The sequence below is a fragment of the Panthera leo genome, chromosome C1 (assembly GCF_018350215.1).
Source record: "Panthera leo isolate Ple1 chromosome C1, P.leo_Ple1_pat1.1, whole genome shotgun sequence".
NCBI classification, from domain to species: domain Eukaryota; kingdom Metazoa; phylum Chordata; class Mammalia; order Carnivora; family Felidae; genus Panthera; species Panthera leo.
Window position 1 is genome coordinate 63,660,791 of NC_056686.1, and position 16,481 is coordinate 63,677,271.

The 16,481-nt window shown below is 38.7% G+C and overlaps 1 protein-coding gene across 2 annotated transcripts in view; it reads left to right on the plus strand.

Annotated features, from left to right (window-relative positions):
• The window catches only part of ST6GALNAC3 (ST6 N-acetylgalactosaminide alpha-2,6-sialyltransferase 3), a 532,085-nt gene extending 516,093 nt beyond the window's left edge, over positions 1 to 15,992 (plus strand). For both annotated transcript variants that reach the window (XM_042952236.1, XM_042952238.1), the window contains exons 4-5: positions 12,223 to 12,330; positions 13,420 to 15,992. In XM_042952236.1, the coding sequence (XP_042808170.1) occupies positions 12,223 to 12,330; positions 13,420 to 13,606 (295 nt within the window). In that variant the 3' untranslated portion in view covers positions 13,607 to 15,992. The remainder of the gene's footprint in view (positions 1 to 12,222; positions 12,331 to 13,419) is intronic.
• The last annotated feature ends 489 nt before the right edge of the window (positions 15,993 to 16,481 follow it).

Sequence of the window (16,481 nt, forward strand, 5' to 3'; positions counted from 1 at the left end):
AAGTTTTCTCTTCTGACTGGAACAAGGAATTACTGCCGTTATCTTCTCTCTTCCTTTCATTTTTTGATATTCCTGATTTTTTTCCTTATATGGGTAGAGTAAGTTACTGCGAAAAAGAAGAGGGGATACCCTGGTTCTGTAAGTTTCTGGAGATACAGGTATGGGGGAAGCTCTGGTGTGGAGAGAGTATGCACAGAAAGACTTATTCCCATGTGTGAATTTACTGTAATCAACACACACAGGTCCTTTCCCCCATAGATTGCTGGCCAAGCTGTGTGGCAACACTATGGGAAAAACACCACCTCCGTGAAAGAAATTATTCACTTCACTAAGCAGGGAGTCTAGCTCAACTGGAAAATCTGGATTAGATTTCACAGTAAGAATGTTCTCCTCTCAAACCACATCCTGTCTCAAGAATAGAGAGAAAAATGGATTTTTTTTTAGGACTGAAATTCCTGAACAAAATTAAATTGGGATAACTTTCTACCTTAGTGGGCAAAAGCTGGTTTATAGGTGAGACTCCAGTAGCTTTGACTGTTTCAAGGAAGATTCCATCACCACATCATTTGACTTTAGGTGTTCTGCCACAGCAGACAGACTCCCTTTTGAGGGATTTGCTCATGCTAGAGTAGAACTAGATGAGTGCCTGCTTGGATACACAGGTGATGGCCTATCATTTCCAAAGGTGCTGTGTAAGGTAGTCAGTGACTTCAGCCTGTTGGAAAACTGACAAATAGGCCTCCTTCTCTTAGAAACAAAACTTATCAGTGCCTGGAGATCTGTATGTTAGTTGTTGCTTCTGACCTTTTCTAATTGAATTATCCTTCTTTAGTGAGCCAGATAAAAACAATTTTAATAGATGGGGGAAATGGGGATACTGCTTAGCTTTTCCTATTAAAAATAAATATGCCACATGAAATAATTTATTTCAGGACTTATTGAGCCATTTAACTCCGTCAAAAAAGTGGTAATAGCTTCAGATAGGTAGCAAAATTCGTCTTTCTTAACCAGAAGAATGTGAGAGCTACTTTGTGTTTTTTTAAATTTCACAATTATGTATAGCTGATTGCTTAGGCCCTGGCTGAGGCTGGTTTACTGACAATCCCAGCGGTATTGTAGGCTTTAGCAAGAAGGTTGGATATCCACTTTCCTTCAGTGGTGTGAAATAACCTCAAATCTCTGTCTTCAATCCTTGTTAAAACTTTCAGTTGTTTAAGAGTTATTTCTAAACACAAATTTTCATTTTGAAAGAGAAACAAGGGCTCAGAAAGCATTTTTGTCAGAAGCAAGTTTGAGTCTGATTCTGTGCTAGGATTATTTCTTGAGGAAATATTGGTTGGTTGGTTTCATTCAAGTTCCAGTTAAGTCAAAAAGCTAAGGGAAAGTGACTCATTTCATTTCTGTTTTAAAAAATGAAAAGTAGGAAAGAAAGGGCTTTTATCTACTTAGATGTACTCCTACCTGATTACAATCTTTACTTTTTTTTCTGCTTCAGTCTTAAAGAAAGTATATGCAGAAAAAATGGATGATAAGAGAACTAGAAGAAAAAGTCAAAACCTCCTATTAATTACCTTTATCAGGTTAGCAGTGGAACAGGGACCTATGCCTTGGGTAGAGGAAGGTGATTAGCATTCAGAATACTGAAGCCCACATCAATTTAGGAAGGGCATGATTTCAAGATAAGTTGAAGGGTAAGTTAGAAAGAAGCAATTTCTTAAGCCAAAGTATAACTAGGATCAGATCAAATAGTGATTATTAATAAGAGTTAAAGATTAGTTAGAAGTAAAGCCCCTAATTATACCTAGAGTTTTTAATAGACTCATTTTTTTGGAAAGGGTCTTATAAGTCAACCAATCCAACATCATATCTCTGGTTTCAAGTAACAGACTCCTCCTCCAGCAGACACAAGCCAAAGAGAAGAATTTATTGAAAGGTTATAGAACCTAAGGGCTGAAAGCCATGTCTGGGGAATGAAGTAGATCTAGGAACTTGATCATTATTTCAGGAGTTGTGCCTTCATGTTTTTTTTAAAGTTGATGCAGGGGCGCCAGGGTGGCTCAGTCAGTTAAGCATCCGACTTTGGCTCAGGTCATGATCTCACGGTTCGTGAGTTCAAGCCCCACAAAGGGCCCTGTGCTGACAGCGCAAAACCTGGAGCCTGCTTTGACTTCTGTGTCTCCCTCTCTCTGCCCCTCCCCTACTCATGCTCTGTCTCTCTCTCTCTCTCTCTCTCTCTCTCAAAAAGGAATAAAAACAATAAAAAATATAAAAATATTAAAGTCGATGCATATATCTGCACCTGTGGCATACAGCTATTGTTTGAACATGACCATGGCTGAAATTCTAAAAACTGTTTTGAATCCTGAAGTTATAAATACAAATCTATAAAGTGGTGGTAGTAACTCTGTACTAAAATATACAGCTGTACCCTCCAGCATGGGCTATGTTACCATGACTGCTATTACAGAACTTTAGTGATGAAAGACCCTAAGCCTACCTATGCTATTCTTGTTCTGCCATCAAAAAAAAAAAAAAAAAAATTGTGGCCCAAGAAGTGGCATGTTCAAGATTTCCTAGAGGGTTAACAATAGAATCTGAAGACTTGAAGTTCTTTGATTACTGTCCTATCAGACAGTGGTGTCTGATCGCCTTGGGCGATTCTGAGACCCACGACTGAGAAAGAGTTTAGTTAAGAACCTGAATTTTCTGGTGTCAACTGTCCTTGGGTAAGTCATTTATAACTCCCTGAAGCTTCATTTGTTTAATGGGGATATTAATACCCCCCCCATAGGTTGGGGTTGATGTGAGGATTTAATGACATGACCTATACACAGCTCTTGGAACAATGTCTCATACAGATAAATGCTCCATGAGTGGTAGCAGTTATTATTATTAATAATAAAAAGAAAAGTTTAGTCAGCTCTTTGCTGCATAACAAATAACCCTGAAACTCAATGGCTTATAAGAACACTTATTTCCTACTCACAGGTTATGATCAGCTATAACTCTGCTAAGCTTAGCTGAACTTGGCTCCAGTTTTGGGCCCATGTCTGCTGCATGTGTTACCTCATCCCAGGATCTGGGCTAAAAAGCACCCCCTCCTGGGATGTGTTGTTCCTATGATGGAGGGAAGACTTGTAAGAAATGGGAGCCACATGATGCTTTTTAAATGTTCTACTGGGAACTATTAATACTACTTCTGTTCCATTGGTCAAAGCAAGTCATTTGCCAAGTCCAAAGTCAGTGAGGCAGGGAAGTTACTGCACTCACAAGCAAGCCATGTTCTGGGAGGGAATGAACAATACAATGTAATACAGGAAAGATGAAAAAAAAAAATCTATGGTTATTGAGACAAGGGCCTCTAAGGTAGCTTGAATAGTTTGAAAGTAGAACCTACACAGGCTGTCCATAACTTCTCATGTCTTCCAAATTATGGGCCATTAGGGAAAGCAGAGGTCCAAGGCAAACAACAGAGTTTGGAGACAGAGATTGGTTATAAGCGGACACAGTAGCATCTCTTCCTGTAGAAGCTTTACTTGCTGGTGGAGATGTTGCTTTCGAGGTCATTTAGTTCAGTGTCTCTAGAGCTGAAACGTATTTTAAAAGGTTCACATTTTAAATTTTCATTCATCAGAAAAATCCAGTAACTTCAAAGTTTATATCAAAAGTGTTGCCCTTTAAAATGGCATAGATCGAGAGCCTCCAGGTAGGTATTGAGGAAGGCTGCTTGCTCAGGACTTGTAACTTAGTTTATAACACAGACAGACACTACTGGGTACATCTGTTATCATCACACATATTTTAATTGTTTTTATTCTTAGTCATATATTGTTTACATTTGTTCTCAATCCTGAATTAATGAGGAATTTAATGAGGAAGGAAAAAACATAATTCTGCCAATTTTTCCCTAGATACTTTCCTCCAGATCCATAAATTTCCATCATCTGAAAAGACTAACTATATAGAACATCAAGATATCTCTAATATTTCAAAGCATAATGTAAGGAAGAAAAATAAATCAGTGTTATGTATGTATCCTGTCTCTAACCAATAATCTATTATGAAAATAAACAAACACATGATGTTTTGAGGTCCATTCCAGATTAGAGGACATATGAGAACTACTCTGTATTCCCTTTATTCTCATACCTCAGTGCAACTACAGAGGCCATTCCCTCTGTTTGAGAGTCTCTTCCTTCTCCTTTTTCTGCCTGGTATTCTCATTTCACCTTAATCCACAGCCCAGCTCTTACTTCTAGCTGGGAAAGGAATCGCCAATTCCCCTCAGCTGTGTCTGTTGCTCTTCCCACGGTAGTCCCACAGCACTTTAAGGAAATTACCTCCTTGATAGCTCGATTGGTGAATGTGGTCATTAAGCCTGTCTCCCCCACTTGACCCTGAGTTGAGATCAGGGGCAACTTGGTATTTCCCAGGCTGTCGTACTGTGCCTCACACCCACATGTGACTGGAGGAGAGTAAGCAGAATGAGCTTGATGAGATTAGAAACTGAAGGGAACGTGGGAGAGAGCATTTCAGGAAGAAGGAAGGTGTATATCAGCAAAATGAGTAAAAAGACAAAAACTGGCATGTACAAGATATGTTTAAAGCTCAAAAAATGAACACATATGATGAGATGGGAGTTCACGAGTAGTCCTGGAAAATACAGTGGGGAGTTTAGGTTTGTGGGAGAGATGCCCATTGTCTTAGCTTGTTTGGGCTGCCATAACAAAATACCCGAGACTGAACACAACAGAAATTTACTTTCTCACAGTGCTGGAGCCTGGAAGTCCTAGATCTTGGTGCCAGCATGGACAGTTTCTGGTGAAAGCTGTCTTCCTGGTTCACAGCCTTCTCACTGTGTTCTCAAATGATGCAGAAAAAAGAGAGTTCTGTGGTCTCCTCTCCCCCCCCTCTCCTCCTCCTCCTCCTCCTCCTCCTCCTCTACTTGCACTCATCCCATCATGAGGGCCCGTCCTCTTGACCTAGTGTAAAGCAAATTACCTTCCCAAAATCACATCTCCAAATGCCATCAAATTGGGCATTGGAGCTTCAACATAAGAATTTGGAGGGAATACCATTCGGTCAATAGTATATGGTTAAGGAGCCAGACTGGCCTTAATGAAGTGGGCCAACGAGATCTAACCGTCCATCCCTGACATTCCTGAGGTTACATTGTTCATTTAAGAAAGTGAATGAAACTCCAGAAATCAACATTTCCAATTGAAGGGGCTTAAAAGCCAAAGGGCAAGAGCAAAATAGCCTTTTAATTTCTGAGATGAATGAACAAAGTAATTTTTGTGAGTGGTATCTTCTATTTCTACAGCAGCCATAAATCATACCTTTGGGAGCTGTACCATTTTACTTTTAAATGTACATTTTGAAAAGAACACAGTCGTTTCTTATTATGCTCCTTTTGTACAATTTCACTGCATTCATCACGAGCCAGAGAGTCCTGTTGATTCTATGGCAGGAAAACTATTTGTTATATTCACAGTCCAAGTGCCTACTGATTAGCCCAGGCATCATATTTACTGATTGGGATTTCTCCATTTACTCATGGTCCATTTTTCATTACTTTTCAGGCCTAGATTTCTTTCATTTGATGCATTCTCTTAAGAATCACTGTCCACAATATGATATTTTCACCCATTTGAGAAGTGTATGTCCATTTACAAGTGATTCAAGCCAACATCAAGAATTCTGCTGCTCCATTTGCAGAAACTTGTTGCTGCCTAAAGATTTGCTGGGCATGTACCATTGATAGATAGTACAAATATACAGTGTTAATATAATGGGAAAACTCCAGAGTATTTCCATAGCTCCTGACTATCGAATAATATACAAAAATATATGACTTGGGGACAGCTGAAATTGTTTCCACACTTTGAGCTCTGCTTCCATTAGACTGGTTCACAATATTAGATTGAATCCCAAGGTGCTACTGATAATCATCAGCTGTTTTTCTTGCCCAGTCTCTTTGTTAAAATGCGTTCTTTCATTATCCGTGGGCCTTTGAAAAAATGGGGGAAAGAAGGTTTTTAATTGAATAATCTGTATTCTGTCAGGTATTCCTCCTCCCTAGGAGAGTATATGGAAACTTACTTTGCTATTTTTATTTATCCTGCCAGTATCGTATATTGATGAGAGAACTGAGATCCAATAGTGTTAAAACAAGACATGAAATATTGATTAATTCTTTTTTTAAATTCCCTTTTTACTCATGAGTATAGCAGATTTCAGAAGCTGCTGCCAATATTGTGCTCTCCAATAAACCTCCATTATTAGAGGGTCTTGATCCCCTTTGGGCTTTGATAAATGATAATTATGCTTTTAAAATGTTAGCTTGGAGTGCCCCAGGCTTTGTTTTCATCAGTTCATAGAAGGAATGAGTAAGAAACAATAAAATTTAGGCTGCAAAGTTTGAGCTAAAGACCCCCAAAGGAACCCTTCCATGAAGAGGAAGCAACTAGCGACTGAAGCAACTTAGACTCCTCATCCTTGCTCCTACCTGACACATTTTTCCTTTTCCCATTGCACATTCCCCACTGCAGGTCAGGACTTGCCTTTCAGGCCTAGGCCAAGTGAATTCGCTGATTCCTAGGGCTGTATTAGAAGGTGAGATGATGATTTAGTATTAGCCAAATGTGAATGGCTTCAGATAGATTAGTAAAGAGAAAGAATAAGATGTTTGGCTGAATGAGGAAAACCAGTGGGACAGTCAACAGAGTGGGCAGAATGGGAACTGTAGATAGGGATAACCTGAATTTTTAGGATCAGGGACATCTTTGAGGCAAACTACTCTAAGCCAAGTGTAGGCACTGGGGAATTGAGAAATCTATTACCCTTTTAGGGCACAGGTGATCTTGGAACAGAGGGGAATCTGGTGAGATATCAAAAAGAAGTTACCGCACAGAGCAGCACACACACCCCCAACAAAGAATTATCTCATCTAAAATATCAACAGTGCTGAGATTGAGAAACCCTGACATAGAGAAAGTGCTATTATTTCATCCATCAAAGATAAGCTTCTTGAGTTCAGAACCCAAGTCACTGAGCTAATGGTGTTCAATAATTAGCAGAGCATCCTATGAATACATAGTAGATTCAGTTTAATCCAGTTTTCTTTTGAAGGGTATTCATTTTAGTTTCTTCAGTTCCTCCCCTGAAATTAGCCAAAAGGGAAATCTCACTCATTAGAAAGTTCCAGCTTGCCAGGTAATAGGGGAAAAATGCTTCACAATATGTGCAGAAATGAGAAGATGAGAGAACACGCTCAGAAGCAAAAGTACAGGTGAATGAAGCATGCTGACAGCCAAAGATAGTGAGATTGGTAAAAATAAGGATAGCTTGACAGACAACGAATCCCTGTGGGCATGTGATGACCTTTAGACATCAAGAAACAGTAAGTAAACATCAAGGGGCAAGGTAGCTTATATTTTATTGGTAATAAACTAGATGAAAGATCATATTTTAAATGATATGCCTTCAAGCATGTGCTATATCAAGGTGTTGACAGCATCATTTTTCCAAGAGATGAGCAAGTAAATTTAAGTAGTTTCCAAGTAGTAAGTATCTTGATTACCAAGGAGCAATGGGATGTAAAGTGTGGCCAGTGGAAACAAATGATTGATAGCTTCCTCTTAACACTCCTGCCTTTACTTTTCTCTGCACGGCTCATTATTCTGCCACATTAATTTAAGCTTTCTTACTGTATTGAATTAGGGGCTTAAATTCTCTTATCATCCCTATGGGAATTTTGATTGTTTATTTGTAGATGACAATAATTGTTTTTATCGATCCCCAAATGTAGAAGGTATAAAAAGTGCTAGAGCTGATGGCCAGCTGGTACATAGTTAGGGCTGCGTGCACAAGTGACAAATTACAAGACAATATTTGGCCCCAGAGGAGACCCTTTAGGAATTTTTTAAAGCATCTTATAGTTATTACTAGTTCTCTTCTATCTGAAAAGCATAAACAATTTCACATATGTCAGCTAAAGTCTTTTTGTTGTTTTTATTGAACCTCAAAAGGTCTACTTGAGTAAAATTTATATATCCTTATTTCTAGTACATCCACACAGCAGGAGAGTTTGGAATGGTGTAGCTACAAAAATTCCCAGGGCCAGTGCCATCCAGGCCCAGTGAGTTCCATTAGAGACCCAGATCACCAGGGCAATTATTCAGAATTCTTGGATTAATCTAGCAGTTGCCATTATGCCACTGCGAGTATCTTTAGATGACATTAACTCCAAGCATTTTGAGAAGAAACCACTTTGCAGTCACCGACATGGGTAGGAAACCTCACATGATTTCACATCCCAAATTTATCAGAGGAACCAGAGAGAGAAAATGCAACTGTCTAATTAAAGTGCTGTTTTTAGGACAGGACACTTAAGCAGTATGAGCCCCCTCAGCCTGAATCAAATGCAACACAGCTTGCTTGAAGATTTTCAGGCAATTATGATCTGTCTATCCAGAAATAAAATAAATCAGGTTAGGCTTAAAGGTAATTAAGTATCAGAGACATGGTAAATTTTCCTTAGTAGTTGGTAACATGGAAAGATATTTAACCAGGTGCCAAACTCTGAAATTCTTGACCTTCTTTTCCTGTGGTAGAGAGAAGGTAGATACGTAGAGGACCCACTTCGACAATTGCATCCTATTTATCCTTGGGTTCTGTTCTGAAGGTTTGTTGCTCAGCTCTCAACTAAGTTGAACCAGAATGAGCCAGGAGAGTTGTTTTGCAGAATAGAGGTCCATATGTCACACAAATGATCTTCCTTCCTTTATTCTGGAGTTATAATATTATCTTGGCCTTAACAGTTAGCAATTCCAAGGCCAAACTGACTCCCAAGAAAAACACATAAAAAGAAAATTTGCCCTAATTTAGGTTTACTTTTTCTCTCAAACTAAGCTTTAGTCTCAATACTACGATCTAGTTGTGTCCTTGGTCTTGGACATCCATTCCAGCACATTCCATGAGCAGTAGTGTGAAAGAAGGAAATACGGAGCTCCTTCCTCCAAAAGTTTAGTGGCTATAGCCACTACCATTGCAAGGTAAAAACTTTGCACCATTTTTATATATGCCTTAGGCATTTAGTGGCAGACCCACCGCAGAAGTGGACATTAAATGTGATCTCACTGATTAAGGTGTACATTAATTATACATTCAACATGTGTGGAGCATGTTACTGTAGAATGGGTAAAGCTATTAAGGGTGATGATCACAGAAGCAATTGATTTTAAAATTGGAAAAAACCTTAGATGTGACTTAGTCCAACCATCTCATTTTAGAGACAAGGAAATTAAGATAAACATGTTTTCCAAGGCTTGATAGTGGCAAACCTGGAATGTGAAACCAGATATCCACATTCTCAATTCCATACCTATTCTCTACTGACTCTGGAACACATGGGATTGTGTTTTGTTAAACTGTATTGTGATTGTTTTAACAGGTGTGCTACTAGACCATATATTCTTTAAGAAAGTATTCATCACTAACTTCTAGCATAGGATCCCAATAAATGTCTGTTAAAAATACCAATAAATGGGTGAATGAGTGAGATCTGTTCTCCTCCTCATGTACAAATAAATGCTGTAATGTTTAGTTGATCTCTGCTAGTGCATGGTCAGCCTAGTAATGAAGAAAGAGAGGGTAGAAAGCTTGAAAAAATAGAATGAGAAGGCAAGAAGAGTAAATGGTGTATACAATTCAAGTAGGAATATAACCAGAAAAAATTCAGCACGCAGACAAAATTTCTAGATTCGATTTGGGAGCTTTTAATCAAGACTCTTGCCTATTCTGATCTCTCCCAGTTTTCAAATAAGGACTTTTAAGCAGATGGTGCTTTAAGCAGTTCTCATCATTGCTGCTCCCCCTCAGACCCCAGAACACAGGATGGACCACAAGTTAAGTTGTATAATAAGCAAAGTTGCTCTTGAGTGTATTTCACCTCCCTCTGGTACATCTTCCCACCCATTTGGCACCCATTCCTAACCCATGCGGCTGCTGCTCTTCTTATCACAGAGGAAAGTGCATGTAACTCAATGTGGTCCTGTTTCTGGAATATTTCCCATTTAGGACGCACACCAGGAAATACAAAGAAAGACAACTTACATAGTGGATTTCAGACTCAGTGGCAAATGAGCAGAGGGGATGGATATATATATGGACTGGGTTTTTCTCTCCTTACAAATCATCCAAGTCAATTAAAATGAAAGTGAGAAAATCCAGTTACCAACCCCCACTATGAGCTTATATTGCTCCTGAACTTCTTACGTGTTGTAAGTAATTTGGTACTAAACGATGCCTGTTTAAAAAAAAAGAATCAAAGGATTCGGGGTTCTAATTATAGCACACCGATGGTTTGGTACTAGAGAACTGTATCCACAATATAGGACATCAGTGGGCAGCATCTACTGGCTGGTGGGCTCTACCTAGAGAGTGGTTATCAGTGGCTACGTGTCAGGTTCTAGAAGAGCTGGCTATGCTCCCATATGCCAGGAAGTCTAAATGGAAGGTACAACATTTAGTCTTTTTTAGAAATGGTGCTGCACAGTTGCCAGATAACCTGGCAAGACCCAATGCCCCTATGGAAAGACATTAAGGAGATAGGCAGTCATTCATTTAGATGGATTGGGTCCCCTTGACTAAAGCCAAGCATGGAGATCCAGCTTTTCATCCAATGCTCCCTTGAGCTGCTGAAGTTTGGCAGACTCTTCCAGTCAGCACTACATCTTAACTACATCAGCCACTCTCCTCCTTCAGTGACTGTGATTCCCATCTTTTCCTTAAACATACCGAGCGCACTTCCACATTTGTGGTTTTGCCCTTTACATTTCCTCTTCCTGGAACACTTTCCTCTCCTATGGTCTGTTGAGCAAGTGGCATCTGTCTCCTATCACCAAAGGTAGAAATCCAAGCACTTCTTCCCACTGTACCTTATTTGAATCGGCAAGAAAAATACAATACGGTCAAACACTGGATGGAGCATTACTTTACTCACATTGAGAAGAGACAGAAAAAGATCAGCTCCAATAGTGAGCCTTGGTCCCCACGGCCAATGGGTCCTTCCTGGCAGCTAATTCAGAGCCCTTGGCCTACATGCAACCTGTCTTGTGATGCAGAACAAAGAACCCTGTCCACTCTTGGCAGGGGACAGATATAATAGTGGGTTTGGTCAGGTGTCATGTAACATGCATACTTAAGCAGAACAAAGGAGTACATATTGAGTCTGAAACAAGAAAAGATGAATTCCCACACAAGGCAATAGCCTGGAACAGGCTGTGAGGGCTCCTTATCTCTTATTAAGGAAGTGTTCCAGGCTCAAGGCTCATTCTTAATGCAGCCAAGATGAGAGCTGGAAGACTGTACGCATGAGACTGTCTTTTCCAATATGTTCCACCATAGCTTCTTCCTATTCCCACCCTTCCGCCAACAACCATCCCCTGTCCCCCACCCCCAGATTTTGCTCCTATTATCAAAGAGGCCTTCTCTCGCCAACCTTTATAAACACAGCCACCTCAAAATCTATGAAGACAGAAGCATTGGTTGTTTTGATAATTGCTGTTATCGCCAGCATCTACAACAGTGAATGCACATAGTAGGTGTTCGATAAAAACGTGTTGAAAAGATTGGTAACATGGGTCTTACAAAGGAAAAGTCTTGTCTCATGATGTCTGGAAATCAGTAAAGGAAAACTTTGCAGATGCTTTCCTAGACCAAGTAATTCACCTACACACTGCATCTAATTTACACTGAGAAACCCAACAAGTCTTAAAGAAAGTGATATGTCCAGGTAAGCAAGATAACACCATTATCATTCAGTTTCCATCAGGGCTCCAAGCAGCTTTAGAAAACCTGTCCTCTGATATACAGCACTAATTTGTGTCTTACGGAAAATCAAATAAATTATTTTTTTACCCGAAGGGAGCAGGATTATTTGACTTCAGATATTTGCCATATGGCTTCTCTTCCATACAGCATAGCTCCTAGGCTTAAGGTAGTAAGAGTAAGAGCATGCCTATAAATTATTCAGAGATAATTCAAAATAAGTGTGTATCTTTGACAGATTGTCAAGTTTCTTAATGCTTCTTCCTGATAACAAGTGCTATGTTTTTGATAAAAGGTTGCTCGTTTCTCACCACACTTTATTGTTGTTCTGTGTATGTGTTTTGTTTGTTTTGTTTTGTTCATTATTGTTTGTTTTTGTTCCCCCCACAGAGTCCAGTCTGGCTCTTATCTCAGCACGGGGTGGTTTACCTTCATTCTGGCCATGGATGCCTGCTATGGCATTCACGTCTACGGGATGATAAATGACACCTACTGCAAGTAAGATCACAGGAAATTATTTTTATGCATCTCCAATTCTGATATCTTGTCAAAATATCACAATTCATTTTAATACCATAAATCGGAAAAACAGATAAAGCAACAATTATTTCCCGGTGCTCTTTGCTGACATGACATTTTATTGTCAGCACATCAAGTTGTGACTTTTAGGGGTGATAAAAAGAAAAATATTTACTACAATCTAATGTCAAATGTCAGAAGGAACATTTTTCCCTTAATCAGTGGCATATCAGGGATTTGTGGCTTGGAAATACAGAACAAGTTTAGTGGTTATTTAATTTGCAAAGCAAGTTTGTCATTTCTGCTGCTCTAAGGGTTTGATGGATAGCTAGCTACTCAATGGTTATATTTGGTCATGAAGGACAAAATGTCCTGAAGCCTCAGAGAAGCTGACAGCTTAACAAGAATTCCTGGAAATTATATTTCACTAATAAGTGAGTAATCTGCCAGATACTTATTTAAAATGGGTATGTTTGTCCATAGTATATCCCTGCTGGAGGGGTTGTTTCTAATTATTTAATAAAAAAAAAAAACCTTCCATGCTTCATCAAAGTAATGAAATGGATTTCCCTACTAAGAATTGGCATAATTTAATTCAGAGAGTATTGTAATCATATTGTCCAAATGGTAACTAAACCACAATCTTCATGATCAAATATTTCTACCCTAACTGTAAGTATAATGGAGCACAGATGAACCGAATATCTTACCCTGAAAAATTACAAAGCTTCTTTAAGCTCTGCAAGAGCATCAGGCTATCCAAAGTTTGCTTCCATTATATACCATTTCCTCCTTCAAGGGATAGGTATATGTTTGAATGCAATTGGTGTGATGTATAAATTTTATTTGATTTATTAAAGCACTAAGGGTCTGGTACATCTTCCTAAAAGCTTTTATACATAATAGCTTTTAACTGAGTTCATGGACAAGAATCATGCATGGGTTTGCAAGTAAATGCATTTACTGGGCACATAATGGATTCTTGCAAATCACTGCTTCATTCTTCATCTTAATTCTTCTCTCCTTTTCTTTTCTTTTTCTTTTTTTTTTTTTTTTGTTCTTTTTTAGGACAGAAGGATATAGAAAAGTCCCCTATCATTACTATGAACAAGGAAGAGATGAGTGTGATGAATATTTTCTTCATGAACATGCTCCATATGGGGGGCATAGGTTTATCACTGAAAAGAAAGTGTTTGCTAAATGGGCCAAGAAACACAGGATAATATTCACACACCCAAACTGGACAGTGTCTTGATGTTAGTTTTTCTGATCTTGCCACAACACTTGACATGGTAATACCACAACTGTGATGATATTGATGCTAATGACGATGATGGTGATGACAAGGACAACAATGATGATCAAGTCTGTACATTCTCAGATATGGATGGTGACCCTGCCAGTAATTTGAACTTGGGATTTCATGGAGGGTGGTTGTGCTCTTTCCATTTATTCTGAAGGTTCAACATTACATACTGCACTTTATAATTTAACTGGAATTGAAATGAAGGCCAGTAACATGACAGCCGTGACCTAAGAAATGGGAAGATTATCCTTCAAGATAGCTGCCCAGTATTCTTGAACAGTGAGTAACTTTCAAAAGTTATGGGATTTGGCCTCGTGAGACTAGGTTATTGACTCTATGGTCTCTTCAACTTGAGCAGCTCCACCATCTTGAATGGTTGATTGTCAAACACTGACCCAAGAAATTCTATCTGGGTACAAGTATTGTACCACACTTACTAGTTAGCCTAGAGGCAGTGAAGGAATCTTCCTGACATACCATGGTCCTATAGTACCTCCTACAGCTGAAGCCTCAGGCCATTTCTTGATTAACAAGGGAGATATCATGGCCATCCTACCCATCAGGATTATTCAACAATTCAAACACTTAATTCAAAATGGGCCAACTAGCAGATCTTGATGGATTTCTGCTCCCACCACTCCATTCTCACTACCCCAAACAATATAACCTAACCCGGTACTAGAGTGATCTCTATTACTGTTTAGTTATTTTTGGTTGAATCCTAAATATTTCAGAAAGCTATTTAACATGTAAGATACCAACACTGTAATAACATATACTGTGAAAACATTCTTAAAACATAACCAAAAGGGTTTACTAACTCTATTTCAACATCCAACAACACAAAAATATATGCTTTTTAAAATCATGAAACGAGGAAAGCAAAGCATATTTTTACATCAATTTGTATCCTACCATACTTCATAATATATATTTGTATATTCAAATTTCTATTTTATAGGCTCAAGATGCATCTCTCCATACATTACATTATTGTTGCCAAGTGCCAACTGTTAGACATGGAGAGGAGATGATTCCTTGTATTAAATCTGACCAGAACTTTTGCCTTCTTGGGGTTTATTTTCCCCACAGTGTATCAGTTGTTATACCATAATAACAACAATAATAATGACCTTAATGTCCAAAGTGCTTTGTCATGTAGAGTCCTCATACATATGCTGTCTCATGTGATGCCTGTGACCATCCATTGGGCTATTGCCTGCACATTCTGACACTTCCTTAGCAGATAAACTGTAATTTGTTAATTGCTTTGATATATTCCAGATCTTCCCTTTGCTAATATTTGTATAGAATAGCATTTATGTAGACTAGTAACCAATTGATTTCAGTGCCAAATATAATACATCAGGATATGCAAAAAGTATCACAAGGATGGTCTTGGCCATACACTGGGACTCCTGTGAACGTAAGTACTTTTGATTTTTTTTTTAAATGACTCTTTTTAGGTAGAGAAAAATGAGGAAGCAGGACAACAGGAGGGAATGAATGCAGAGAAATACAGTCTCCTGTCCCCATCTTGAGATGACATTGTTCTCCATATAGTCATTGTTCGTTAAATATTAGAGGACTGATTTGCTGAGAGAGTCACTGAGAGACCAAAAATATCCTTGCAAATGATTCAAAAGATGCAGCCAAGCTTAACTTACAGAGAATGATTTGGAGGATGAGAGTGATGATACATTTCACCTTAGGAGGTCTTTACCATGCTAGGTCCCATGATTAGTTCTCATTAAATGAGCCATCTTGGACTAAAGCCTCTTTGCTGCTCTCTGCTGCCATTTTGATAACACCAATACATCCATGAAAATGACCAAACACCACGGTGGAACTGTTACTGTTGTTATTCTTCTGTTGTTTCCTCATGTGGTTTTCAGTTCTGTGTATGTCAAGATTTTTTGAGCTAATGATGGATAGGATTGCCCACGCAAAGAAAAATAAACAGATGCAAACGTTAAAATTGTAATACAGACTGTTTAACCCCCTGTTGTGATATAAAAGTTCCACTTTTAAATATAAAGGAACATGTGATTCTCAGAATGATTCAGGGAATGACACAATTTATTTAGTTTTCTGGTAAATGCAGGGGTAAACCTATTTGTTTCAGTCCTTACCAAAAAGAAACTTTCAACACTTGCCTGCTCTCCTGTCTCTCTATGAAGAAGACTTAGCAGGAGACTTTGTAGTGGCCACAGACACTCTGTGGCAGGAGTTGTTTGTAGCAGGCAGTGTTTCCTCTGGAGGGGTAAGGGTGGCCTCTCCTCTCCTTTCCTCTCCTCCCTCCCCTCCCTTCCCCCCTTTTTTTTCTTAACTAAACCTCAATCCCACTTTTTATTGTCGTTGTCTTTCATCTCTTTTTTTCTAAAAGTGGGAAATAAAAACCATTATTCTCAATTTGAAGACCTAATTGGATGATTTCCAGTGTAATCAGAATTTTGATAGAATCACATAGCTTATTTTTCTCTGCAGTCTTAATGTTCTCTGCTTCCATGTTCTGTATTTTTTGCCCTCAGCTTCCTAATTCTAGTGGAAATACAAAGTCTAATTTCTCTCATAGTGAGAAACTTTTCATCCAAGAGTTACTGACAGAGAAGAGAACGACAAAGGAGCAATTCAAAATTGTCACACAAATTTCTGGCCACTTCCACTAGTTCTAGTCAATTGAAAGGCTTCATCCAGCAGCTAAACATTGAAAAATTCAACTGAACTCTCTCTCACTGATGTATATGTATTCCAGGAGTTAACATCTATAAAAAACAAACACGTTTCAATTCCATCCAATGCTCTAGACAAATGGACTATTGAA